The 27,848-nt window shown below is 45.5% G+C and overlaps 1 protein-coding gene across 1 annotated transcript in view; it reads right to left on the bottom strand.

The window, feature by feature from the left end:
• RHBDL3 (rhomboid like 3) overlaps nt 1-27,848 on the bottom strand; it is a 134,708-nt gene that overhangs the window by 53,607 nt on the left and 53,253 nt on the right. The window contains exon 3 of the mRNA XM_050920793.1: nt 17,952-18,110. Coding sequence (XP_050776750.1) covers nt 17,952-18,110 — 159 coding nt within the window. The remainder of the gene's footprint in view (nt 1-17,951; nt 18,111-27,848) is intronic.

The raw sequence follows: 27,848 nt of genomic DNA, 5'->3' as shown, positions 1-27,848 counted from the left end.
AAATCACTAATACGAGAGGTTAATGGAGGCCTTTTAAAAGCCTCCATCAGATTCAGTTTTACAATCCACTTTACTTATAAATTCTGTATTTCTAATGAATTTTGCATTCAAGATTCACACTTCTTTCCTTCCCTCATCCCACACTTCCACAAAGCTCTACAGTGGATATGCGTAGGCTCTTTCCAAAGCACACAGCTCAACATCAATTTCATTTTCCACATATGCTTCACATCCTCCTCCTTTTCATATTAACATAGGATTGGAGCACCTTCCTGGAGAGCCTCCACTGTCACAAAGGAAAAACCAGTTGTCTTTAAGGTCTTTTCTTTAACCTAGCAGTGGATTTTTAATTTGAGGAATCATAGAAATTACAGATGGAGAAGATCTAATCAATTATCCAGTCCAGCACCCAGCCAGTGCAGGATTGTTCCCTGTTCAATACTTTGTCTGTACTAATTTTAAACGTCCCAAGTTCTAAAACATCCACCCTTCACTTGAGAGAGACCTACCCAGCTGGTAGGTCTCACTCTCAATGCTTCTCCTAACGTTTCCCTTTTCAGCACATAATTCCACCCCTTCTAGTGAATTCCCTTTGAACTGCACCCAAATAATTCTTCTCCTGCCTTGGAATTCATACACTTCAAATACTATTATTTCTAATGTAAAGGATTTTTTCAGGAAACGATTACTAATTTTTATTATGATTTTGAGGGAGTTCTATGGCTCGTGTTCCATGGGAGAACAGCCTATATGATCACAGTGGTCCCTTCTGCCCTTGGATCAATGAATATTTCAGACCATTATGTCCCCCCAGCTTAGGAGAGTCAATTTCAGATGGTAAGTCGTGTTGCTCATGCGGCAATGACAAGAGGTGAAGCATCTCAACACTGCTGAATGGAGGGATACAAGTAACTGCATTCCCAGTAAATTCTAGCCGTCATGGCTTAGCCCCTTCTGGCTTTCACAGCCTTCGGTGCCAATTACATTACAGCAATGCTTCTAGCCTGGTTACAGGCATATAGCAAGAGAAAACACGTTCTATACAACTCTTCGGCCCGCTCCCACAAACACTTACACATGTACTTAATTTTACTATCATAAGTAGTCCCACTGGTTTCAAAGTTAATCAAGTGTATAATGCTTGCAGCATGGGAGCCTAATGTCTCTATTCAAATCTCTCTCTCCCTCCAAAACACCAAGACCAACTGACACACCAGAAACTTGCAACCTTTCATTTTTGGTTTAGCTGCTGGGAAGGAGGCGTGGAGACGTCTGAGCTGAAAAGAGCCCAGACTTAATTTTCTGAAGTGACTGAATGTTTTTAAAATGTATTTATACCATTTCATAATATTATACATATATATAAATTAAAATGGCCATTTAACTTGACATCTCATGTATCAAGTTTCAGCCATAAGTGATTTGAAACAGCTGAGAAATCATGGCTTAGGATGGAAAAGTTCCACTCTAATAAGCGTAATGATTAGTTGCTAGACTATTTCACTGGAGAGAACATTCTCTCGTCTAGTGCTGCATACACCATGTATCAGATGGGCTTAAAATTACACATAAGCTGAGCGTGCTCAGACAGCACCTCTTGTATCCCAGTTATTAGATTTCAAAATCCTGGCATGGCCCCATGACAGCTCATCTAATGGGATGCATGCAGCACTCTGTATGTCAGCAATGACATGCGACAAGATTCTACTGAAATGATACCAATGGGAAGGCAATCCACACAAAATTGTTACAATTTACTTGTTTAAGGATGGCCATGCAGATAGGGACCTGTGATGGGTCAGCATTAGGTGCATCTTCACTGAACTCTTCTTCTTCAGAGGAAGAACTTGGCACATAAGTACTGTAAGGGATTCACATGAATGAACCAGGGTTTTCAAGTGTCACGGAGAGTAGCTATGTTTTCTCAGCTTCTCCCCCTCAAGATATCATATTATTCCTGACCAAGGCATCTTGTCCTGTTTGTGCATACAAGAGCTTGTCACTAATTACCACTATTGACTACAAACATGTTCCTCACTTTTATACCTCCCTCCTCCCCTGCCCCAACCATCAACCTTAAACTCCGTCTATGCTAGGGAAATGTGCACCAGATTAACTGCACCAGTGTTGTTACACAAACACAAACCCCCTAATGTAAACACATCACATTAATGCAATGTGAGGTTTGCATCAGTGAGGCTGGCTCTGTTAAGTTCAAGCCCCTTTTACAGTGGTGCAGTGCGTCTACATTGGTTTGTGCCTTAGCTATATTGGCATAACCATGTTGGTGCAAATTTCCTTAATGTAGACAGGCCCTAACGTATGAATCATGCACTAAGCATTATGTGGTATGTATTGGACATACATAATATACACACCAATGAGGCTTACTGCCACTGAAAATCTTCCTCATATACAGAATTTTATTAACTCCCATGATGTGAGTTTCGATAAGGGTTGGGTGCCTACTTGTCACTGGTGTCTTTAAAAATTCCCTGATAGGTCCTTCAGTTAACAGTATAATAGCACTCTCTCCCCGCAAGTATCTCCCAGTGCTGTAGGTTCACCACCATGTGACTGATGCCTGCCCACCCCATCCAAATAGGAGGACAGTATTTGAGACCCACCTATCAATGTTTGTTACACTGTCTCCTGTGTTGTGCAGGCTGTGACAGTCTCACTTCCTCTAGCTTAGGCAAAACGAGGAACACACACTGATCAGTGGGTTATATACATCCTCCAGACAGAGGAAGATTATCCCAGGCTTTTAAGGCCAACAGACTGGATCCTGGACAGGCCCCTCACTTACGTGGCAGACACCATCTCGACCAACACCAGGGACTGAACCAGGGACCTTCAGAGCTAACAACATGAATCTTTACAGCTTGAGCTCAAGACTCAGGCTGTCAAGCTGAAAGTTGTAACAGGCCCATGTTCTCTGTGGCTTAGGCACAGAGGGGGGACATGTGACACACACGCTGACCAGCAGGGTATCTGCCCTGCTTTACAGATTGGTAAACCGAGCACAGAACAATTAAACGACCTGCCCAAGGCTGCACAGGAAGTGAGAGGCTGATCAAAGTTTGCCACACTGCATCAGATGTGTGGCTATCTAGATCAGAATCTTCCTCTCCAACAGTGGCCAGCACCAGATGCTGCAGAGCAAGATGCAGGAAATCTTGCAGCCAGAAATTGCAGGATCACCTGTTCCTTGAGGAAGTCTTCTCCTACCCTCTAAGAGCTAGAGATTGGCTTAAAATGAAACATGAGGTTTTATACCCCTTCCAAAACTATTTCTCCTCTTTCCCCTCCACCCCTAGTATTTACTACCATAGCTCTGGATGTTTGCCAGGAATAGAACCCAGGAGTTCTGTATTCCCAGCCAGCAAGATAGCCAAAGAGAAATGGAGTGATTTAAGTGCTTTTGCATGGTGGCGCTGAAGGTCATATGATAAAGTTCCTTCTCTGCCTTGGTGGGCCCTGCGCTTACTGGAGGATTTGCTCGCCTCAGAGATTCAGGGCAGCCCTCAGTTTGGCCACGTTTGCTAGTGGCTCAAGCCTGCCATTCACTCAGCTAACCTCATCGCTGGCCAGCAGGGGAAACAGAAGGAGAACAATCTCTGCTGATCCACCTAGTGGGTTGGGGGAGAGGCCAGGGACCTTCCCCTCTGGTGGGACCCACAGTACAGGACAGCTTCTCTTGTATTCAATAGGGAGTTGGGCGGGAACCCAGGTGCACCCTCTGCTCCGGGTTCCAGCCCAGGGCCCTGTAGATCACAGCTGTCTACAGTGTTTCTTGTGACAGCTACAACTCCCTGGGCTACTTCCCCATGGCTTCCTCCCAACACCTTCTTTATCCTCACCACAGGACCTTCTTCCTGATGCCAGATAGCATTTGTACACCTTAGTCCTCCAGCAGCACACCCTCTCACTCTCAGCTCCTTGCATGCCCCTCACTGACTGAAGTGAGGTCCTTTTTAAACCAGGTGCCCTGATTAGTCTGCCTGTCTTAATTGATTCTAGCAGCTTCTTAATTGGCTCCAGGTGTCCGATATTAGCCTGCCTGAATTGGTTCCAGCAAGTTCCTGAGTGTTCTGGAACCGCCCTTGTTATTTTACCCAGGGAAAAGGGACCTGCTTAATCTGGGGCTACTATATCTGCCATCTATCACTCACCTGTAGCCATCTGGCCCGACCTTGTCACAGTCATCCATGAAGTTAATAATTAAGCTGTGTTGAGGGATGGTGCAAGAGGCTGCCTTTCTCCAGCAGGTATCATTCAGAAGCGCAAAGGAGAGAAGATACTGGGCTAAAAAACCTGAGTGTTTTCTACATTGAATATTTGCAGGTTAGAAAGAACGAGAAGATCCACCCAATGGAAATTGCACCTGGCTGGGGGAAAACTGTGAAGATACAGATTCCAGTTTTTACAGCAAAGGTCTTTTATACGTAAAATGGTTACTGGAAAGGGAACGGTGGTTTAGTGTTTAGGGTAAGACTTCATCAGAGACATGACTCATTTGGGCAACCTTGGGGTTTACTTGGCAGTGCCCCTATAATCAGAGACTTGGGGTTTATTGCGCTGTCGAATTACACCGAGTGACTGCAGTGCAACGTTTATATAATCCTTCTGTACAGACTATCAGTCTATTTAAATAGAAGCACAGACCCCAGGAAGCCAGACAGTAGGAAACTGGAGATATGATTTATAGCCTTTTTATGACTGCGCTACAAAATATTTCCAAGTACCCACTCCCCATTATTTTGCAGAAGGGATACAGTATGCAACTCCTTAAAAGCTCATCCCATCAAAGATAATAAAATCATCATGGTGATAGCTGATCCACCAAAAAAGTCAATAGATTAAATCTAATGTTTTCTCCTTTTTTTATTAGCAGCTTTTCACTGAGACAGAACCCCTCCCCAGCTTGTGATTCTCAAACCAAGTCTGACTAAGTATAATAACCAAGTGTCACACACACCATGGACACTGCATCACTGAACAATGATCTTGTGTGAAGCAGATCAAGATACTGTACGGCAGCAGGTCCAACGACAACAATTCTGGGTTCCAGGGCAGAACAGTCAATGGGCCCCCATGCACACACAAGCCACACCTGTGTGGACGTGATCCGCCTGACATTTGGGCAGTGCTGTGCCTGTGCTGGTTGGTGTCCAGCGAGCTGCCAGCTGCACTGCTGGGCTCGCTCTTCCAGTGCAGCCAGGGTTTTCATATGCCCGCCCGGTAGGGGTGCCAACTGTCTAATCACGCAAACCCAAAGACTCTTGCCCTGCCCCTTCCTTTAAGTCACACCCCTGTCCTGTCTCTTCCTGCGGCCACGCCCCATCCCACCCCTTCTCCGAGGCCCTCCCCCTGCTCACCACATCCCCCCTCCCTCTGTCGCTTGCTCTTCCCCACCCTCACTCACTTTCACCAGCTGGGGCATGGGGTTGGGGTGTAGGAGAGGCTGCAGGGTGCGGGCTCTGGGAGGGAGTCTGGGTGTGGGAGAGGGTGAGGGGTGCAGGCTCTGGGAAAGAGTTTGGGTGTGAGGTGCAGCCTCTAGGCTGGGGCAGGGGTTTGAGGTCAGGAGGAGGTCAGCGCTTATCTTGGGCAGCTCCCGAAAGCGACCGGCACACCCCTTTGGCAGCAGTTCCTAGGCGGGGGACTCAGAGGGTCTCCGTGCACTGTTCCCAGCCAATGGGAGCTGCAGAGTTGGCGCTGGGGCAGCGGCACGTGGAGAACCCCTCCCTACCGGGCCGTTCCAGTTGCTTCCGGCTGCTTCTGGGAGTGGTGCGAAGTGAGGGCGGGCAGGAAGCCTGCCTTAGCTCTGCTGCGCTGCTGGTGGCGGCGACCAGGGGCCCCTGGACCCTTTTAAATCACCTGGGCCCCTGGGCAATTGCCCTCTTTGCCCCCTCCACCTCCATAGGCAGACCTTCTGTAAGGTAAAAAAGAAAGCTGGAAGCACAGAAAAACAAACAAACAAACAAACAAAAACAAACCAACACTCAGAAAGCTGTATTCTACAGCCAAAAGCAGAACTCCTACAAAATGCCTCACCTCGTCCCTTACAGACACCTCACTTTAATGTTGCTCACAACTGAACCCTGCTTGCCCCAAACAATTGCTGCAATGCTCAAGAAAATCCCTCACATGAAGCTACTATCAGGGCCGCCCAGAGGATTCAGGGGGCCAGGGGCAAAGCGGGGGAGTGGACATAAAAAAGGGCACCACTCGCTGCAGCGTTTGTCCTCACCGGGTGGCACTTCGAGTCTGTGCTGGCGGCAGGTCCTTCACTCATTCCGACTCTTCCGCAGCGGGTCCTTCACTCACTCCGCGTCTTCGGCAGCACTGAAGGACCTGCCGCTGAAGACCCAGACCGCCACTGGGTGAGTAGCCAGGGAAGGGGTTCTTGCCCAGGGCTCGCAGGTCCCTTGCGGGGCCCGGGGCAAATTGCTCCACTTGCCCCCCCTCTGGGCGGCCCTGGCTACTGTGCACAGGCATATGCTGGAGATTCTGGGTGACATTCTGGCTCCACTGAAGTCAATGGCAAAATGCCAATTAACATCAATAGAACCAGGAGCACAATAACACCCTTGGGAACCAAAGCAATTCAAGCTATACTCTGAACTGGTCCAGAGGTGGGTGGGTGGATTCAGATCCTAGGTTTGGTCCATTTCCAATCTGAACATTCCCAGGAAACTGGCCTGGTGTTGATCAAAAAGAAGATCAAGAGGTGGCTTGATTACAGAGTACAAATACCACAACAGAGAGAAAATATTGCATTACCAAAGGCCTCTTTAATCTAGTGGAGAAAGGCATAACAAGAAAACAAAGGCTGCAAGTTAAAGCCAGATAAACTCAAATTAGAAATAAGGCACACATTTTTAGGAGATGGGGATTATTAGCAATGGGAACAAATTACCAAGAGAAGTGGTGGATTCTCCATCGCCTGTCTGGAAGACATGCTTTAGTCAAACACATGTTATTGGGCTCCATATGGGAGTAACTGGACTAAATTCTGTGGTGTGTTTTAGGCAGGACTTCAGACTAGAGCTTACCAGAGCTAGGCAGGACAGAGCCCTGTTCTTAGCAATGTGCTACCACCAGGGTAAAGGGGGGGTGGAGGGGGAGTTAGCCATGTGATTTGGAAAGCATCTTAGGAAAAATGTAAGTACATACATACAAAGCTTCTAAAGCAGGTCAGACAGAAGTCACTGGGGGAGACTGTGCAGTTAGTAGTTAGAGCGTGGCTTGAGGCAGGGAGCTGGGGAGCATGCCACATCTCACAGGACATTCTCAACACAGCTTGGATCCTGTGTCATGTGTGCCTACTGGCTCTGCAATACTCCCCCGCGTAAGCCATGTCCCACCCCTTTAAAACTAACAACATGCGGAAAGTTCAACTTGGAAAAATCCTTTCAGAAACCAAAACAATGAACTTTTCATTTGCAACAGAGCTAATAGCGGGGGTAAGCAGCTATCGCCAAGATCTCTGGAAGGGGAAAACAGAAGAGCTCAGAGAAGCTGCTTTTATGATTCCTTTCAGTGGCGTAAGTTGCCAACAAAAGGTTTTGTCTAAAGAACAATTGTCAACAACGCGTGACCCTGAAAAAATGCAGAGGGAAAAGGTTACGAAGTTCCAAGACGACAATGTATTTTAAGGGCTATAAAACAACGTGCTGCACAGAGCCTTTTACAAACCAAAAGGAAAACATGACAGAATTTCATAGAGGCAGCCATCTATCTATAGAACTCTGGAACCAATCGATAGAATTCTGTAACCAGGATGTAACTCTCCATTAAATTCTAGAGACTGCTTTAAAAATCCAATAAAGGGCACAATTCTCTATTCAATTTGATCTGTTTTTAGGGTAATTTCAATAGAACTCTATTTTTAATTTTCAGTTTAACGCTATTGGTTTCCATCCTTACTAAGTTTTACAGGAGTTTTCCAAAAGGGAAAGATCCCAACAAAACCTCATTAAATTCCCCAGTCCACCAAAAAGTCCTATAGAATTTAATAGTGATTATGGCCCCAGCCCAGGAAACAGTTAAGCATATGCTTATTTTTAAATACATGCTTATGTATCATTGAGTTCCAGTCAAATAGCTGCTTGAGTGCTTTGTTAAATCAAAGCGTGAACCAACAAGACCTATGACATTTTTTTTTTAAAAATAGCATTAAGTATTTCAAGAGATCTTTTCTATGGGTTTTATGAGCAAACCTATAAAATTCTATAGCCAGGCTATTGATGTCTATTCCATTCTATACTGTGATTCACAAAACCTATAGAATAGTTATTTTCTATTAAATTCCGTAGGATCTTTTCCATAAGATTGCCCAGAGCAGCACACATTTTAAAAAGCACACTAACAGTTAAATTTCAGGAACCAAATTTTGGCCCTCCATTTCTGCCTGAAGAAGGGTGCAGTGAAATGCTACCAAGGCAGAAATATTTTGCTCTACTATCTAGCCAGCCATGGGCCTTGGTTCAGATGCCCCCACAGCTCACTTAGGCCAGGACCCTCAAGTCTTGTGGCTCAGTGCTGGAAGATGCTACAGGGAGCCAGCAGAATGTCAACTCCATTGATTTCGGAGGAGTTAGGGGGGTTCTCCTTCTGGCTGGGGCTTTTCACACGTACAGACGTAGCTGGATGTCTGACAGCCAATGTTATTTTTACAGCACTCAAAGCCTGCTAGAGCAACTAGACTGTGTGATCTCAGGGGAGTCGCTTCACCTGTCTTTCCCCTTCCACATCTTGTCTGTCCTGTCTAAGCTGGAAGCTCTTCAGGAAAAGGACGGTTTCTCTTACTATGCATGGAGAGCACCTAGCCCATTAGGGCCCTGATCTCTGTATATTATTACTCATAGCAAATTCTGATACAGTGACCCCGCCTTCATTGAAGAGGGAACTATCCCAAACCAGCCTTTCCTTCTCCCTCTCTGATGACCACCAGGCATTTGTCACTGTCATGCATGAGCAGGAAGAGCAGAGACCACAGATGCTATCCAACCTTTTCAGCTTGGTTTATTTATTTGCTTTCACAGAGAACAAGTTGCTTTTGGAGGCTGCCAGTGCATGGCCTGGGCAGTTCAGAGGAGAAAGGGTGGGGAGCAGGAAGGCTGCTGGGCTGTTTCCCTGGAGGAGGAACCATGCTGGTGCCAGGGGTGCTGGAACAATTTGTATAGTAGTGGTGCTGAGAGCCACTGAACCAAACTGTAAACCCTGTAAATGATGGAAACCGTTTCAAGCCAGGGAGTGCAGCAGCACCCCCAGTTCCAGCACCTGTGGCCGGCACCTGTGAATCCTGGATTAGGGTGATTTGATTATTGTTGTACAACTGACACAAGGTTAAAAAAATGCTTTTCGCTAGGCTTTGCCTCCTCTGAGTAGCCACTGAAATCTAGACACTGACTGGGAACAATGATCCCAGACCTGGGCAACAAAGGATCTGGTTTAAATTAGCGGATACATTGTGCTCGAAGCAAAGATGCTGCATCAGCTTAAAGTGACTACAACGCTACAGCTAACTATTTATTTTGGAACCCACTGTATTGCGTTTTGTAAATCACACTGAGGATTGTTTCTAGGAGCTTGCCTGACATTCCCAGGGAGTTGAAATAGCCAGTCCATTCCAGAGACAGCTATTGCCCCCAACCCTCCTTGCTCCACACAGCTTCTTTCCATAATCATCAAAGAGCTGGGACAACACAATGAAACAATATCTGGTATTTCTGCCACATCTTCCACTGGAGGATCTCAGCCAGTAGTTACTAGTGTTAAGCAAGCTACAGAAGAGGTGAGTAGCTATCATCTCCCTTTAACGTACAGAAAATCAGGCCCAGAGAGGTGAAGGAACTTGCCCATTTCTCACACAACCAGGACCAGAACTTAAGTCCACTGGACTTTTAAACCTGCACTTTATCTACTAGCCCATGCAATACAGAGACACGGATGGAAAAGGCCAGGTCTACTGCAGACATTTGCTGGTATAGCCACATTGGTTAGATGTGTGATGTTGTGCTTTCACCAGTACAGCTTATTTTGTTCAGGGAACTCATGTGAGCTATACCCACAAAAGCACTCTTCTGCAGGTATAAGCTGTACCCAACAAAGCTTTTCTAGCACACACTAGCCCTTCGGCTGAAATTACCTTCCTTAGATAGTCATGGCCCCATGATATGCAAGATATGGAAGTTGCTTTGTATCACTCCTCTACTTTGTAACATAGCAGATGCCAGGCTGCTGGCTGTACTGTACCAGCTGCTCCCTTCCTGGCTCTGCTGACATGTCTGAGGAGGAACCTGGTGCGGCTCGGCTTGCAGGTCGCCTGGTTTGTCTGATGTAACAAATCTGTCCCAAGTTTCCAGAGAGAAAAGAAAGAATGCTTGGCCGGGAAGCAGAGACTCCATCTCTATGGGGATCCATAGCCCTGCTGCTCAGCATTGTTGGAATCACAGGACACGGTGTGAAAAAGTTGACCTGCGAGGTCCCCGACTGCTAAAAGCAAGTTGTGTTCAACCCAGTAAATAAGGTCTCAGCTGTAATTACTTTCTGGATCATCTCATCTCTGAAGGTAGCAAAGTTAGTTAAACAGCTTTGGGCTTTATCTCCTCCCGCAGCTGTTGCTGTTTGTTTACAGCCAGCACTTTCATTGTGTACTTTCAGTGTCTCCTCTAGCCGGATAACAGAAATATACAAAATACATACTCGTTTTCCCAGCAAGCAGCTTTTCTTCCCAGTGTCTCAGACAGAGAAAAAGCCACTTGTGATTGCTTTTTGCTTTTCTTTGTGGCTTCTTGAAAACATGTTCTTTTATAAATAAAATATGTATATGATGCAGTATTATGTTTTATACATACTCCATGTGATTCTCATACATATAGATGAGAAATCATTCAAAATGATTCATTTACCTGATGATTTTCACTCTGTTTGTGAACTACATCAACAGACTTCAATGTGCTAGAATTTATGCATTATTCTGAATTGTTTGCTCAATAATTTCTAGGGATAATTTTGGGGTCTGTAGATTATTCCAAGCAGACTGTTGCAAGTTTTCACTATCTGAAATTCAAGCAGGGCATGTGGGTAATATTTGTGGTCCCTTATTGGATGAATAACTAAGTTTTCAGTGTGATACTGAATTCTAAATGTGGCTTTTTGTGAATATCCTCTAAGATTTGCTTAGATATCACTATTTACACAAACATTCCAGAACCAAAAAGCTCGTTTGTTAGAATATATCCAGAAAACAAATACAGAAAGGACAAAAAGTTTAAACAATATGTTTAAAGAATATGAATGAATGTTAGTAGAATTTGCCCACCCATCATATTACACAGACACCCATGCTTTCAATTATGCATTTGATTTTTTTTAAAGATGTTTATAATGCCACCATCTTAGTTTCTCTGGGCCCATATATCACATGTAATGGTGCCCTGGCTAGATTGCACCCAGGACACGTAGCTCCAAACTGCAGGCCTCTACCACTTAAACTAACATGGAAGCTGGACGCAATTGCAGGTGGATAGCTTTTATGTGGTTGAGCCACTAGAGGAGGACAGAGACAGTTGACTATCATCAAACGCACACACTGAAACATCAACTCAACTCCAGTGAAACCTGCTCCCAGGTTACCCCATAGCACACAGCTGCCACTCTCAAAGAAGAGTCTAGTTTAAAAGATGAGCTTTAAAGCAGGCTCTGAAGGTCATGCCAGTTTTGGCTTCGCTGGACCAACAGGTGAAGCAAATTCCAGAGCAAAAGCTCCTCCACCAAAAAAGTGCTTCCATTAGTCCCTGCAGACCAAACCTTGGGACATTAGAAGAAGCTGCCTGGCTGATCTGAGAGGTGGTACGTAAGGAGAGAGGTAGGCTGTAATGCATCCAGGACTGGAACGGGTCAGGAATTTTCTGACAAAACCTGTTTTCATCAGAAAATACAGATTTGGACCTAAAGTATTTTGGGAAAACGTATCAGGTTTGACAAACCACAGACGGGTTTCCTGCCAGACTGCACGGTGGGCTTCCGTGGAGCCTGGACTTCTGGGGTATGTGGCCCGGGGGCAGCCCCACCATGCAGAGTGCCCCAGAGTCAGAGACACCAGAGCTTCCAAGCTTCCTGCCACAGAGCCAAGAAGCCCAGTCTCTAACCTGGACTCAGTTCCTGGCTCTGCAGCAGGGAATCTGGCAGCCCTGGGAGCCCCATGTACTGAGCTGCTGCCGTGGTTTGTGAAAGCAGCAAGTGTCTAGCATCTCTCGGTATCAGGCCATAAGTGCATACCCAGGCTCTGTTACAGCCCATCAAGATAAACAGATCCCTGATTTTTGATTGTTTATGTTTTGTGTCACTGCCAACATAGATCAAGGCTCCACTGTGCTAGGCACTTAGAACAGACAATCTACAGAGACCACACACACAGAGGACAGCAGGAGAAACACAGCAGGGTGGAAAAGATGGGCCAATGTGCCAGTGGCAGAGCTGGGAATAGAACCCACGTCTCCTGATCCCCAGCCCAGTGCTCGACTTCCTGTCTGAGGGGCTTTTTGACTTTCAGACTCCAAGTGACAGCAAGTGTCAAGCCCAGACCAACCTCCCTGTTGCAAAGTTTGTGAAGAAACCCGGGAGCTGCTTTTGTGACACCCAAGAACCCAGGGATCTCCCTCCTTCTTCATTCCCTACATTACCAACCACATCAGACCTGGCCTCTGAAACCTGCCCCAGCTGGCTGGACCCCCTCCCCTCCTGTGACTAGAGCTCTGTTAGTGCCATTTTGACTCTGGCTATTGCTGCTAATAAAGTCACAGTAATGTGGACTTGTTTGAGAGGCCCCACAGGTAACGAATCAATAATGTTTTAACAGTTCAGAGTGTTCACTCATAAATATTGATAGAAAAACATGCAGCCACACTCAAAGTCCCGGCGGTGATGTGTATAACAGACGATCTATGTTCCCCTCCCCCAGATTCATCACCACAATCTTTGAAAGCAGATCAATTCATCAAACTAACTAACCCATAGAAATAGGAAAATCAATCCTCAGACGAAGAGCAAAAAGCAGAGGTATTTAATTATTACCCAACACAAGGTATTTACTTATTACTGCACCAGAGTCTTCAGTGCTGTGAGTAATTCCCCACACAAGACTGCAACAACTGTATCCAGTCTAGACTTCAAAGTACTTTAATGGACTGCAAGGACACTTACTTGCAAGGACTTCAACGCAAGTATTATCTGTCTATCATACACGTTCTATTTTAGCTATTTGCAAAGCGCTCATTGGCATAATTCTTGGTGCCATGCCAGGTTTTCCTTGATAATAAGAAAAACGGCTCTCCAGTGATTGAGCTTTTATAAATATATGAACCATCCCAGGTTTCCCCCTCTATTCCAGTGTCACCCCATTCTGCTGAAGGAGATTTATCACTGCTTGTGCCAGATGGAAGTTCATTGCACTCACAGGTCCACGCACCTTGGGCATTAGATTACAGGTATTTCCAGTGGATTTTTGCATTGAAGTAGTGGAACGACCTCTGACTCAAGCCTTCCCTCTCCGCTATTTGCTGTGAGGCCTTTGTGGGTGGGTAAAGTAGATGAGTGAGAGGGAATTACAAGGGCAATCTTTGAGGACCACCAGCCCCCATCCAAAGTGAAAAATACATCTTAGGCTAAGGGATGATCAGTCACTTCCAGGAGTATAAAGAGTTCTGCTTTGAACACCTTTCCACAGCTCAGCGACCCCAGAGAGGAAGCTATCTGCTGGGCAGAGACTGTTCAGATCTGCCCTTCGAGCTTTCCTTCCTGTCTTCTGACAAGGTATCTGAGGTTATGTATAAAATGTTTTTGTATTCTTCAGATGTGCATGACAGGCTGCAACCAAGGTCAGGACCCCACTATGCTAAGAAACCCTTCCTCCTCCCAGGAGCTTACAAACTAAGTGGACGGGGAAGCAGAAGCATGAAGCAGGAAAGTGATTTGCTCAAGGTCACACAGGGGCAGAAACAGAACCCAGCTCCACGGCCAGAGCCTTAGTCACTAGACCAGTGGTTCTTAACCTGGGGTGCACGCACCCCCTGAGAGCGAAAGATGCCCTTTCTGGGGGTGCAAGACATGCCAGATTTTTTTAGAAGGTAAAACATCAAAAACACAAATTAAACAAGGGCACGTAAGTACAACTACTTTGTTTCATCAAACCTATGTATTTAACAACATTATACATTTGTAAACGATTACTGTAATATACGAACACCACATATATCTAGGTTTAAAGAACTGACCCACTTCTTCGATTTTTGATAAGGGTGCGAGAACATATTTTGAGACCCAAAGGGGTGCAGGCTGCAGTAAAGGTTAAGAACCACTACACTGGACCATGCTTCCTTGTAAACAAACAGGTTAGAGCCCAGCTATCAAATGTATCAGATGGGCTGGTTTTACAGCAATCAATGTTATTATTCCTATGTTGCTCTTTGCCTATTTCCCCAGCAGGAGTGTGGTATGAAGCTTCTAAGGAGAGCAAAAGTCTACAGCAAGGAAAAGCAGCATTGGAAAGTTTAATTTTTAGCTCCCACTGAACAGCCTGGGGGAGGTGAAGAAGAGGCACCATTTATAAGTAATTTAGCTTTTCAGCACCTGCGGGACTATTGATTAGCTAGAGCCAACATGTAAATGAGGGAGATAAAAGGAGAGGTGATAGGAAACGATCACTTCTTATCAGGCTAACTCCATAAAGTATAATGACGTTTTCCTTTCTGTACAAGCATCCAGGCAGAAATAGTTCAGGATTGTCTCTCTTCAAAACCTGCAGCCAACTCCCCTTCCTACAAGTGGGGATGATGTGCCTGGGTCAAAAAGGATCTTTGGGTGATGGGTTCCAGACAGTTCTCCAGACTCCTAGTGCTAGCTCCATTAATCACATTTGCTTTGTGTCTGGATGGACTAAGCATGCTGGTTGGTAGTCAGGTTCTAATCCCACCGCTAACAACAATTCACTGTGTGGCCTTAGGCAAGTTACTTCACCTCTCTGCCTCACTTTCCCTCCATCTATAAAAGGAGTTTAATGATACTTGCCCCAAAAAGGTGTTGTGTAGCTTAAGTAGTAAAATGCTCGCACAGAACTTTGAACACATGAAACTGTATACGAGTGCAAAGTATTATCATTTACCATGGAACATGGGGTATTACTGACCACTCCGTCCATGAACCTTCAGCTGGTGGGGATAGGTGATCACTCACCAAACCCACAACATTCAGTTTTATTGCTGCTGCATTTCACAGTGTACATAAAACCACACAAGGAGCTGCTAAGACGGCATGATTAAACCCAACAGATCTATTTCAGTGCCTCCTCCTAAGGTAATTTCACCTCCCTGCTCACCCGCAGCCGAGGGTATGAACTGGATGCCTGATAGCTCGACGCTGGTATGCTTTTCCCGTATTTACTGAACTCAGGTACTACAGGATACACAGAGGGAGCCTGCAGCCTAAACTGAGAAAACAACAGGTAAGTAATAAAATGGAGGGATTGCTGGTGGGCCAAGAGAAACATCCCCTAACAACAGTCCCACTCTGCAGCAGGACCACGCAGCACCTTTGAGCAGGGCCTCCAAGGCATTTTAACAGGCATCACTAAGGTGAGACAGGAGCACACTATTACTCCTAATGTTACTGATGGATGGGGAAACCAGAGCACAAAGAGATAATGGGAGCAGGATTGCACCTTTTGGAGTCAGTGGCAACATTTCAATGGTGCAGGATCCAAGCTCTTCACCCCTGCACTAATGGAGTAAATGAGAGCTTGCACTGGCTTCATTGTGTGTCAGCCCACGCCCTAACCTGCCTCTTCCCCCTCACCATTCGGCTGCAACACCCATAGTCAGTGCATCCCATCTTTACCACCCCCCATGTTCTCCACACTGTGCTGCTGCTGTCAGGAGAGGAGGCGGAGGGGAAGAGAGAGTCCAAGCAAGCAGTGATGGTGGAAGCAGGGCAGAACGTGTAACATAGCCAGAGCTAGTGAAACTAGTGAGTGTGTTTGCGGTGGGAGTTGGAGGAATTGTGGATGGAGGTTTCCTGATGAGCAGGCAACACAGGAAACGTGCCCTAGCTCTAGCTGCGATAAAAGGAAAAGATGTCCTGTTTCCCCAAGGCTCAGCTGATACAAAGGGGCTCGTACCCGACACCACGAGGCATGGGGGCACAGGTAGCAAACCTCATGGTAGCTTTTAACCTAGGCCTGGGTGGGCCAGGATAGCTGCCGGTTTCAGCTTCAGAGTCTGGGCTGGCCCATCTCCTCTTGGTTGGGTTGCTTGCTGGTTTTATTTTAACATCAGGCAGCCGCACTGGACATTTTCATAGTTTACGCAAGCTCCCGTGCTGGAGAATTATTACGGCTCAGTGCCTCATTAGCAACATTCTTTGGTCAGATGGGATCCACACAGGCTTAGAATTTTTTTTATAGAGTGTGAGATTCCTATACCTACAGCTACCCAGAGAGAAATCTACCTTTGCACAAAACACATCATGCAGTATATTGACTGACATGTCGAGAGAGACTGGGAGTGCACGACAGAAACTAAAAGGAGACTCTTTACTGTCAGCCGAGAACCCCCGGGAGGGGCAGTTTGCCTAAGAAGGCAGGTCTCTCTGTGCACATGGCAGATGAGAGCTGAGCGGTGGGAACCAGCTTGTCAAAAAACACAGTTTCTCCCCCTTGTTTTCACAGCAGTAGCTGTTTATGGAGCACAAGACTATTTCTAGCACTGCCTGTGTGATCCTAGTCACAAACAGATCCCATAGCCAGTGTGAGACAGAAATAAAGAAGTGCCCAGATGACATAGGAACCTAAATTCTATTTTCAGTAATGACGTAGATGCCCAGGCCTCACTGAACGTCAATGGAACTCAGGGTCTCAAGTGCTTACATGTGTGTCTACACAGCAAGAGAATGTGTACTGTAGTGTGGGTAGGCATATGCAGGCTAGCTTTAATTAGGTAACAGAAGTAATGAAGACATTGCAGTTCAGGCTTTGGCATAGGATACCTGAGTACAACCCCAGGCTCCCCAGAGGTTCTAGTCAGGGGAGCTCAGGCTGCCACGTCTATGATACTATTATTACCAGCGCAGGTGAACTTACCCATGCTCCAATCACACCTCAGCGGCAGACACAGCCTAGGTCACTTTTGAAAATGTTACCCACGTTCCAGGCCCCTCTGCAGTGGGAATGGAACTACATGATCAGTTTTCAGGGCCCATGGGGTATGGCTGACAACAACCCTCGGAATCCAATTTGGACAATCACGATTTCCACTCACAGACACCTAAGCGGAGGAAGGAAATCCTAGGGCTGGGGATATCTGAAGTCAAACAGAACTTTTTTTCCTTTAATTATTCGCCATCCTGCACAACAGGTCACCATAAGCAGTCCCGACTGGCAGTTTCAAGTCGGGAAATCAGTCCCACACGAGTTTATTGCAAACATGCAGCCCTGCAGCCTGTCTCATCAGAACCCAAGCAGCCTGGTCAATTATCTCACCTAAGCAAACGCTGAGAGTTGTTGGCTTCTGTGCTTCCCCTGAAAGTGTGAAACTCCTGACAGGCTGCCAATCCTCCCGAACATCTGAAAGCTAAAAGTGCAGATGGAGGGGAAGGAATGTTCCAAGGGGAGCACCTTCTAACTCCTTTAAAATACACACAGCGGGGGATTTTCAGAAGTGCCCAGCAATGGCCTAACTTTGTTTCCATTAAAGTTGAAGGGAGCTTTACCATCAACTTCAGAGCTCAGCTACCACTGAGCGCTTTTGAAAACCCCACCAAGAGTTTGCAGAGGGACCCAGCAAATCTTTGCTAGAAACAGAACGGCTGCTCCTCCTTGCTTAACATTTTACGTCAGAAGCAAATCCAGCTCTAGGACTGAGATCTGCTCCTCCTGGTGGCTCACTTACCAGGTTGACGAAGTCCTGGTAACAGATCTTCCCATCTGAATTATTGTCTGCCAAGGCCAAGAGAACCTCCAGTTTGTGTGGGTCCAGCTCAGAGCCGTGTCTTTGGAGGAGGTTTCGGAATTTCTCAGTGCTGATGTAGCCAGTGCTCTCGGGGTCAAACTGAGAGGGAGAAAACATAGCAAGAATTATTTCCTCAGCATTACACAACACCTGCAATGCTGACCTCCTAAGGGTTCAGCTTCAGCCACAGGCCCAGCAGAGATGGCAGCAGCATTGCTGCTGAGTGCCATGTTGCCATGCAAGCCATCACAGTTTTATCACTTTTGCTGGTAGCATTGTGGGATGCACAGGTCTCTGCTCCAAGGGATGGAGAGAATTATTCTACCACCATCCAATCAGTACCAGACAACCAGTTATACTAGCTGTGGGGACACTGTCTTGGATGTAGCCTCTGGGCTGGAGAATGCCAAGTTTATGTCTGCCTGAGATAGGGAAGGATGCTCCAGGTAAACATGAAGGGGAGAGCATGAGGAGAACAGATCAGTGGGCAGGAAAGAAAACCTCTGCATTTCCCTAGGGAGCAGCCTTAAGTCTTTGGTTGCTGGTAGCTTGGTATGATCACGTCATCTGTGGTCAGGACACGTGAAAACTCGACAAGTTAGAAATGAGGAGGGGCACTGCCCTTGTGAGTGGAGACCAAGCCAAGCTGCCAGCATACAGAGACATAACCCAAAAACTCTAATACCTGCAGGGTTGCTAACGTCTGCGTTCTAAAGTTAATTCCAAATCCCAACTGCAAGGCAAGTGGGGTTATGAGGACAAAGGAACCTCTCTGAATGAGCTCTGTGTTCAGGTACCACAAGCCCCTTTTCATTCTGATCTAATTCAGTGAGCAGAAGTGTCCAATTAATGTTCCCATCAGCCTCTTTGTTGAAACTTCTTTTACCTACAGCCCTTGCCTTGTCCTACACATTCACAGATCTCTCTTGGAGTCTGCATTTCAAAGTAAACACAACACACCGAGTCTCAGCAGGTACCGCTCTATATGGCCAGTAGATGCATTTAATTGAATGGTCGTTTCTGTTCATGCTTTTATTTGTAAAGTTAAAACTAACTGTCAACACTTGCTCCTGTCAGGCAGGCAGCCAGATGGCTTATGCAGATTTTCAGATTCCTTATCCTGTCAAATACTGGGCAAAGAAACAACACAGCTTGCATTTCTTGTTGATCACTTTCACCCTAAGCGATCTTGCACCGCTTGAAAAATATTACCCACATCACCCACCTCTGAAACGTGGGCGCGTCCCTGGGAGTGGAACAGAGTAGCCATTGAAAACCATGCTCAACAATAACAAACAGATCTGGATGAGCAGAGAATAAGAATGATTCAAGGGCTGGAAAATCTGCCTTATGCTGACAGACTTAAGAAATTCAATTTAAACTCTCCAAGTAAAAGTTAAGAGGTGACTTGATCACAGCCTATCGGTAACTACATCAGAAGATTTCTGATAGCAAAGGTCTCTTTAATCTAGCAGACGAAGGCATAACATGATCTAGTGGGTGGAAGCTGAAGCTAGACAAATTGAGACGAGAAAGAGGTGACACTTTTTTAACAATGAGGGCAATCACCCATTGGAACAATGTACCTAAAACTGTGGTGTGTTCTCCATCACCTGACGTCTTTAAAATCAAGACTGGATGTCTTTCTAAAAGTTATGATCTAGCTCAGCGGTACTCAAACTGGGGACCCCAAAGTGGGTCAAGACTCCCATTTTAATGGGGTCACCCGGGCTGTCATTACACTTGCTGGGGCCTGGGGCTGAAGCCAACACCCCAAGCCAAAGCCGATGCCCGAGCCCCACTGCCCTGGGCTGAAGCTGATGCCCGAGTCATTCAGCCCTGAGTGGCAGGACTTGGGAAGGCTCAGGTTTCGGTCCCCACTTCTGGGGTCGTGTCATAATTTTTGTTGTCAGAAGTGGGTCACGGTGCAATGAAGTTTGAGAACGGCTGACTAGCTCAACCAAAAGTTAGAGGTTTGCTGCAAGAAATAATGGGTGAGGTTTTAGGCCTGTGTTTTACAGGTCAGACAAGGTTATCACAAGGTCCCTTCTGGCCTAGAAAAATCTATGAAAAAAATAGTATTCCCAAGTGACTCTACAGAGAGTAAGAGAGAGATTATCAGTCTCAGTTCATTCATTAGTACAGTTCGGAGCTCACATGGTCTGCCTCAAGCCAAACACTTATCCTGAGGAGATGGGACTGGAAGCATTGCAAACCTTAAGATTTACAATGTCATTAACAAAAATTAAGGGTGAATTGCAAGATAATATTGTAAGAAATCTTTGGCTGCCTAAGATTTCTCAGTTATTACCAGGATGCACCCCATGATCATCTGTAGCTTTACAGCAACAGCAGGGATTGAACTCAGACACTCCTGTTCTAAAAAGTACAGGACTCTTCTATAACAGCCAAAGGAGAATCTCCTTTGTCTGTTAGACGGACACTGACACAGTTGAGTAGTTCTGACTCTGTCCAATAGATGGCAGTCATGCAAACACATAACAGCATGGACACACTGGCTAGCTCATTGTAACAGTGAGAACGCCAGATGGAAAATATCCCGAGAGGACAGGAGAGTCCAAAAGAGACCTTTTGAGAATGTGAGAGACATTTCATCTGCAGCCTTCCCAGCTTCAAACCTAGTAGATAAACAAAAAGACATAACCAACCCCTTGTATCGCGCTGCCCCCCAAACCCATTCCCCATCTTGTGGTTTCCTTGCTAAAGGCTATTTTCCCCCTTTACAAATAATGGGCTTTGGCAAAATGGAGACAAAGTCAAGTCGTTTTAAAGAAAAATGATTCTCAGTTTAAATTACAGAGAACCGTATCCGTCAGGACAGACAAAGGGTCGTTGACAGACTATGGCAAGTATGGTAGTTTGGGTTTGAAGGGAGGAACCATTTTCATTTGCGCTGTGCTTGTGCGGGCTCCCACAACTCCAACTAAATTTTGCTTTGAGTTTTGTTGCTTTAAACCAATATAAAAACTCTACATGAAACACAGCTCAAAGCACCAACTGCTACCTGGTTTGAGGTCAAAACTAGACATGAGCCCAAGCCACCAAGTTTGGATATGAGCTTTGGCTATGAAGTGTTTGGATCTATGGTTTGCTTTGACCTATCAGAGAGGAAGAAACCAAGTGTGAAGCACAGGCCTGGTTCTGAATTTATCCAATGGGAACACAGCTTAAGGTCTGCCCTATACTTTAACCATGAACCTCTTTGAACTGTATGATGAATCCAGCCTAAGTTTCTGGTTCATAATAGGACCCCAAACCAGACAAGTTGTTATAAGTTTCACACGACGGACCTATCCTTGAGCAAGTGCAAGTAACTTTACTGAGTGTCATCATTCCAGCTGGCCAACGGCAATGCTGGTGCGCTCATCTGTCACCTCTTCGCCTCCTCGTGAAAAGGCAATGTCTGATTTTGGGGCTTCCAGCCAAGGATTAAAAGGCCTGAGAATGAGAAGACACCTTGTGGTCAGACGGTCATTTCCAGAAGAAAATCTTGAGCTACAACAAGGAATCTGAACTCCTTAGCAAGGTGGGGAAGTTTGCATGACAGAGTTCCTCAGCTCATGTCTGTCTTTAGTTTTCAGTCAGGCAACTTACACAGAGCCAGAAGTGTCTTCTGGAGTAAATGAAACACTCAGGCATTGTGAACGAGACGGAATGATCCCCTCTGGACTTGTCCAAAAAGAAGCAACTTTTCAATTAACATCGGAGACCCTATTTATTCCCTTACCTGTTCCCTTCATTCCATTCGGACCAGACTGGTTCTGTGGCTCACCCTGGAGATGCTAGAGCATTCCTCATCTCCTGTCATCTGGAGCCTCTTTCCCGCATCTTTCCATCTTACAGCTCTCCAGCTCATTTCAAACCTCAGCTGAAATCAGCCCTTTTCTCCCTTCCTAATGCTTCTTAATTTCTCTCTCCTTCTGCCGTTTATTTAAATTTAAAACTTAGTGACTGAACCTTTAAGTACATGAGGGATGCAGCCTAAACAAGAGAAGCTATCCAAAGCATAGTTTTACATCTGTATTTATTAACACCTTTTCAAAGCAGGAATAATATAGACTCTTCCTCAGGCACAGTGCTGAAAACTGACAAGCAAAGCAGCTTTTTTATGACTGCTTCCAAATCAGATGCATGTTTCTGTTGCTGCAGAGCTTTTTATTTCTAAATAGATTACAAGTAGATTCTTGGGAGTGTGAACTACAGAGATAAATAACATATTAAACCAGAAATGACAGGGCAGCCACATGCCATTTCAATTTATCTTCTGAAATGCTCAGTAGAAAGAGATTCCCACATTAAATTCTGTATTAACTCCCCCCATTTTTACCAAGAAAGCTGTTGCTTTCTAGCAGAGTACAGAGAAATCTTGTCTTCCACTGGAGAAAACCTGTTAACTTTAACTGAGTATCTGCAGGATGTACTGGATTTCCATCAAAGATTAGAATTCACTGAATTACTTCGTGTCACTTGAGTTCATTGATCTACAGCGGTATCTGCAGGCATTGAGGAGAGAGACATAGAGGCTTTTGCTTTTTTTTTTAATTGTTATAAAGAATCCTGTATTTTTTTTATAAATACATTGTATGGAACAGGCCTGCACTGATGACCTAAGAGATCTTTTCCAGTTGTAATTGCTACATCTCTCTTAATCCGGTCTTGAAATGTCATATATGCTTTGTAGCTGTGAATCCATAAAGATGTTATATTTCCTCTCTTTCTTTGGTGCTGGTGAAAGCTGCTGGATTGAGAGCCCTGAAGACTAAAGCCCCTTATTGATTCACAGAACAGATGGAGGATGCAACACCACAAAGCTTCCCTTTCATGTCTTCTCCCTTCCAAAATGCCTTACCCATGACCTAGCCACACTATCTGCTGACAACATAGTCCGTTCTCCAAGGCCCTTCCATCCTTGCCCACTCTGGCAGCCAACAAAAGATGACAATGAGCACCAGTTAGGGACAATGTTTTTTGAGATACTCAACTGGACTGGAACCTGACAACGTCACCTTTGCAAGGAAGTTTGAACCAGGGCCAGCTCCAGGGTTCTTGCCGCCCAAAGAGGTGAGGAAAAAAAAAAAAGCCGTGATCGGCGGCAGCTCCACTGCGCCTCTTTCTTTTTTGGCGGCAGTTCGGCGGCAGGTCCATCCCTCCAAGAGGGACCGAGGGACCCGCCGCTGAATTGCCACCGAAGAGCCCAACGTGCCACCCCTTTCCCTTGGCCACCCCAAGCACCTGCATGCTGAGCTGGTGCCTGGAGCTGGCTCTGGTCTGAATACCCGCATGGGCAAGGCCACTATAGTTGGGTCCCATCCTAATGCAAAACCATGGGCAACTCCTGGCAAACGTGCTGCCAGCTTGTGTCCTCATCTGGACGCAGCATCAGCCAAAATGCGACACGTAGCAAATCAGAAACCCAAAACTGACATCAGATCGAACCCATTTCTTTTTAAACTTGGAAACTAAACAGACACAAGCAGCTGGACCGATTTGCTGCAACTCCAATTTGGTCTAGTCTCAGCCGGCTCTGATTTGCCTTTGATTTTCCAACTTGACTCAGAAGAGTCTGTATCCCATTGGCCTCTCTTTGTAGATAATGATATCAAGCTTGTTGGCTGGATTCAAAGATGGAAGGAAAAAGGGGGAGAGACAGGAGCATTTCAGTGCAGGAGGTATATTTCCATGGAAACATTTTGGACATGAAAGGGAGTTCAGTGAAAGCAACGTGATTTCAACAGCCTTCACTCTTTCCTAGCAGTGAACAAAAGCTTGAATGCCTGCACCTTTTGGCTCGCTTGGTTTGGCCACAGCAAAAGAAAGGTTGGCTTGGCAAGTGGCCCAGATGGCAAGGGACCAGCATGCCAGCGGCTAAATCTGGCAGAGCACTCTCCATCAAGCAGAGCAGCTGAAGAATCCACAGTACAAAACTGACCTCAGCGCAAGGCCAATTGTTTCAAAGAAGTAGTTTGTGCACATGGCTCCAACTTGCTCACTGAGCCAGCCGTGCCCCTAAGCAGAGGGCTTCTGCCGCAAGACTTCAGCATTCAGCTGCCTACCTGCTCACTCGAGTGCTCTAGAATAGAGTCATGCCACTGCTTCCCTTGCGATAATCTCTCTGGATCGAGGCTCACAGCCTCCACAGTTGCTACCAGTCTTAAGCGTCTGCTGAAAAGCCTCCTTTTTTTGTTTTGTTTTGATGGAATTGTCCAAAAAGGGGGAGGGGAAGGGGGTTAACAGCAGAGGGGAGGGGGCTGCTGCATGTGTTCAAACTGAGAAGGAGGAGTTGCCTCAATACAGGAGCTGTCAGTAGGGGTGGATGATTGGAAACAAACAAAACAAATGATCTGCAGAAAGTCAGTGCTGTATGTTTTCCTCCAATGCGCCCTGTGATGTGACGCGCCTTCCCGACAACCTATCCCAAAGGTCGATTTCTCCACCAGTTCTAACTAAAGAAGGGGTAAAATTAATCCCTTTGATCCCAACATCTCCAGCTTTGGAGAAGTTCAGATATTAATGCTGCATCTAGCCCCTCTGCAATCAGATGAGAGCTGAAAGATTGGATCCTAATACCATAGCCAGACTCAGGGCTTGCCTACACAACCATCTAATTCACAGCAAGCTGGGGAATGAATCTACCCTGCACTAGCCTGCTGTGAACTAACTGTCCATGTGCACCCAGCTGATGCGCATTGGCAGTTCATTAATGTGCTTTGATCTAGTCCTCTTCAAAAAAAGGACTCAGTCAAATCACACATTAACAAATTGTTAATGTGCATTAGCAAAGTGCACATGGACAATTACTCCATGGCAGGCTGCTGCAGGATAGATTCACACCCCAGCTTGTCGTGAACTAAATGGTGACATAGACAAGCCTTTCGATGTCTCAGTTCAGGTCCATTTTTACTGCCTGCTGGCCCTGTCTGTAACTCAAAGGCCAGTTTAATTTTGCACTGCCCAACACCAGAATAAAATGGAGTTGTCAAAATCAAAGATCCAAGGAAGAGTGCATCATTAGCCTAATAGCAGATATAACCTTTATCAAGGAGACTTATGCTGCCTTATCGGAGGCAGATAGACTCAGTCATCTAATAAAGCCATCCCCAACACTTGTGATCCAAGGTGCACTGTTGTATTTATGCTCATTAACTGACAATATTCGATCCAACACAGTCACTTTACTTCACTGCATTGTTTAACTATAAGTATCAGAGGGTAGCCGTGTTAGTCTGGATCTGTAAAAGCAGCAAAGAATCCTGTGGCACCTGCCCCTGGATATTTCCATTACATGCATCTGAGGAAGTGGGTATTCACCCACGAAAGCTCATGCTCCAAAACGTCTGTTAGTCTATAAGGTGCCACAGGATTCTTTGCTGCTTTTACAGATCCAGACTAACACAGCTGCCCTCTGATACTTGACACCATGCAAGGCACTGCATTTAGCCGTATGGAATGGAAATCCATCAACCTCATGAAACTTGCACAAATCTAGCACACATATATATACCTGCCCCTGGATATTTCCATCACATGCATCTGAGGAAGTGGGTATTCACCCACGAAAGCTCATGCTCCAAAACGTCTGTTAGTCTATAAGGTGCCACAGGATTCTTTGCTGTTTAACTATAGTTTCAAATTTAAGTGAAAGGATTTATCCTGCTCAGGGATGATACATTCGCACCTCGTAGGTTTAAATGTTTCACTACTTGAGGTCCATGTGTCTAATAGTTAAAGCAGGGGGAGGAGTCAGACCCCCTGGACTCCACCCCCAGCTATGTTATTAGCTCACTGTTTGACTTTGGGAAAGTAGCTTGTGGGTGGGAAAGCCTATCAGCACCAATTTACATTTCTTTAAAGGGCATGAATTATATCTTCCTGTAAGCAATAAGAGCTATAAAGATCACAAATAGCTTTAACTGACATTTGTTATAGGCTGAAGCATGGCAAAAACTTTTGTAAGAATAACCAGTAGTTATAAGGCTTCAAAACCCTGCACAAACTAATTTTAGCTACCACTGTGTGATATCAGCATTAGAGTCAAAACAGATCTGATCTTGTCACTCCAGCTGATAGCAATTGAAATCTAAGTGACTAACTGACTTCCTAGACATCTGAAGTCCATGCTGGTAATGTTAGAAGACTTTCCAGTCAGAGAAGGCCTAACTATTACACACACACAACTTTCACTCTTCATGCCGCTCTGCTGCTGTGCTCTTTCCAGCGATGACCCAAATGAAAGGATCAGTAGCAGGTAGCTGGTACTTCCTGCAGCATCCCAAGCATGTTATAACTGGAACAAACTCTATTCTCACAGTACAGCCGGCCAGTTGTTGCATTTCATGTAGTTTGCATTCATTCATCAATGCTGATTAGAAATGGGTTTGAATCAAAACCTGAGATCTGAACAATTCTGAAAACTCAGATCTGAATTGTAAACTCCCCTAGTCTGAATATTTACAAATGGCCTCTCTCTTTACAAAGGGACTGACCCCATTTGGAGTATCCGTGTCTGAAATTTTTTGCCTGGAGCTCCAGCTCTAACATAGATGCTGTAGGTTTTTATATTTATTTTTCTGGATTTGCTTGTCTATTACAAGATCTAGACAATTTGATCTTAACAGCACTCCAAAATCTCCTCCACACACAAATAAATCAAACTCCTCAACCCTTATTCGCAAACAGCAGCTAGCTACAAAATCAGATAATTTAGTGGCTTCTTCACATTTCCCGTCACATGATAAAACAACATTTAACTGCACAGTTTAAATGCCCCCTTCTTCGTCCCATCCTACCCCAAATCAACTAGCTGTACAAAGAAACTGACCTGAACTAGAAGATGCTTCAAATATTGATCCATGGTTAATTTATTCTTTGAAACTCATCCAAGACAGGACTGGCATATCCAATTCCATCAAGATAGCAAGTCAGGGCTGACATCAGATCCATACAGCCCCTGGGCTCCTCACCTCAACTGGGAACTACTCAACAGACAAAACACTCCTGTGATCCAACTCAAGGCAGTGGCTTCCTGTTTTAAGCTCAGCCGTATTACTTCTCCCTCTGTCTTTATGTAAACCAACAAACATAACTCAACTGCTGGGCCTCAGAAGTGTGGAAGGCTGGATGCCCATTTGGCACAACAGGGCACTAACGACAATTTCATGCAAGGTTTCCTCTGCATCTCAAAGACAATTACCCTTAATTCCCTTGATCCCCCACCAGGCTCTTAAGCAAAAATGTAAATATGTTAATGACCATTAACAACCACCCGACTTGAGGCACATATTTTTCCCACCCACTGCAAGCTTCCTTATTAATTATGATGATTATTATTATGAACTCATCATAAAATTAAGGTGCCCCAGCAAGACTGCTTGGAAAAGGAAGCAGATAAAAACTTTGTTTTAAAGGTGGCAGTGGTGGTGAGGGGTGTGTGTGTTAAATTAAACCCCAGACTATTCTGCCTCTTTAATTAAAGGCACATCAGCCACGACTGAGCGCACAAATAGGGTGAAGGTCAGAGCCATGCAGCTGTTAAACAATGCACTGATATCTTGGGAAATTGCAGGCACTAACACAGCCCAGGCTGCTGCTCCTTTCCCGACTCCAAGGATCTCATTTGAATGAGGTCAACGGATGGCTCAGCAGCCAATGGCAAACACTCATCACGGATCAAAGCAGCTGTGGGAGTCACAGACTGAAAGGAGCATGAGCGGGAAATCCCTTTCTGGCTTTGGGCCAACAGATTTACTGCAGCCTGTGGTTTCCCCAGTTATAGTGACATTATCTCAGCATGAAGAGAAGAGATCAGCCCTGAGGGAC

The sequence above is a fragment of the Gopherus flavomarginatus genome, chromosome 12 (assembly GCF_025201925.1).
Source record: "Gopherus flavomarginatus isolate rGopFla2 chromosome 12, rGopFla2.mat.asm, whole genome shotgun sequence".
Taxonomy (NCBI): domain Eukaryota; kingdom Metazoa; phylum Chordata; order Testudines; family Testudinidae; genus Gopherus; species Gopherus flavomarginatus.
Note: the sequence above shows the minus strand (reverse complement) of the source record. Positions and strands in the feature narration are given on the sequence as shown.